The 1002-nt window shown below is 38.4% G+C and overlaps 1 protein-coding gene across 1 annotated transcript in view; it reads left to right on the top strand.

Moving 5' to 3' along the window:
- The first annotated feature begins 525 nt into the window (after positions 1-525).
- The window catches only part of LOC106869612 (octopine dehydrogenase), a 4422-nt gene continuing 3945 nt past the window's right edge, over positions 526-1002 (top strand). The window contains exon 1 of the mRNA XM_014915419.2: positions 526-677. Within this exon, the coding sequence (XP_014770905.1) occupies positions 609-677 (69 nt within the window). The 5' untranslated portion in view covers positions 526-608. The remainder of the gene's footprint in view (positions 678-1002) is intronic.

Here is a 1002-nt window from a genome sequence, read left to right as displayed (position 1 = left end):
ACAACAGCAAGAAAGTATGTACATGGTCACCTTCTTTTACGAAACTTCATTGACTTTCATATATTTATATTGAAATACATATATATACGTGTGTTTGGGTGCGTGTGTGTATATACATCTCTATATATAAAGATGATGCGTAGTCTAGACGGCGTTTTTAGATTTCATTATTCTCTTTAACCCGGGCAACGCCGGGTATTTCTGCTAGTATATATTTATATATATATATATATATATATGTATGTATATATGTACGTATGTATGTATGTATGTATGTATGTATTAGGCAAGCCACCGAGGTCGACTTAGCCTTTCTTTCTTCTGCGGTCGATCAAATAAGTACCAGTTGAACAATGGGGTCAATGTAACCGACTTAATATTGCCGGCAAAATTTGAGACCAATATTTCTGTCTTAATTAGCAGAGAGAGGATTGTTAATGTTACTTTTCTAAATAGCAGGAACAAGATCTAATAATAAAATATGTTGGTTTTTTTTTTTCTTTTCTTGTTTCATTGAAGGTACAATGGGTAGCCCAGTGAAGATTACGGTGTGTGGAAGTAATCCTACTTCCCAACTAATAGCAGGATTGGCTTCGTCAAGACCTAACATGGAAGTCACGGTTTTTGCCACAGAAAGCAAAGCAGCGGAGAACTGGAAAACTACTCTGAAAGCAAAGGTATGTTGTTGTTGCTGTTGTTTCTGCTACTGCTGCTGCTATTGCTGTTGGTATAAGGCTTTCCTATAAGGTGTTATCCACCCCTGATTGGAACTCTCCCGTATGACATGTACGCATGCTCAGTGACTTGCTTTAACAGTTGCAATCAGCTGAATGCACATTGCCAGTGACATTTGACATAATTACCCACACTCTGTGGTCAGGATTCTTTTTTTGGTTTGATGTCGGTATCGAAGGGATTACCAGACACCGGACAATACAGTGAGAGCAGCTTTCACTCACATCGTGGTATTCGGTGCTGTGTACGTGTCTGTCGTGGTAAAAT

Source organism: Octopus bimaculoides, chromosome 18 (assembly GCF_001194135.2).
Source record: "Octopus bimaculoides isolate UCB-OBI-ISO-001 chromosome 18, ASM119413v2, whole genome shotgun sequence".
NCBI lineage: Eukaryota > Metazoa > Mollusca > Cephalopoda > Octopoda > Octopodidae > Octopus > Octopus bimaculoides.
Note: the sequence above shows the minus strand (reverse complement) of the source record. Positions and strands in the feature narration are given on the sequence as shown.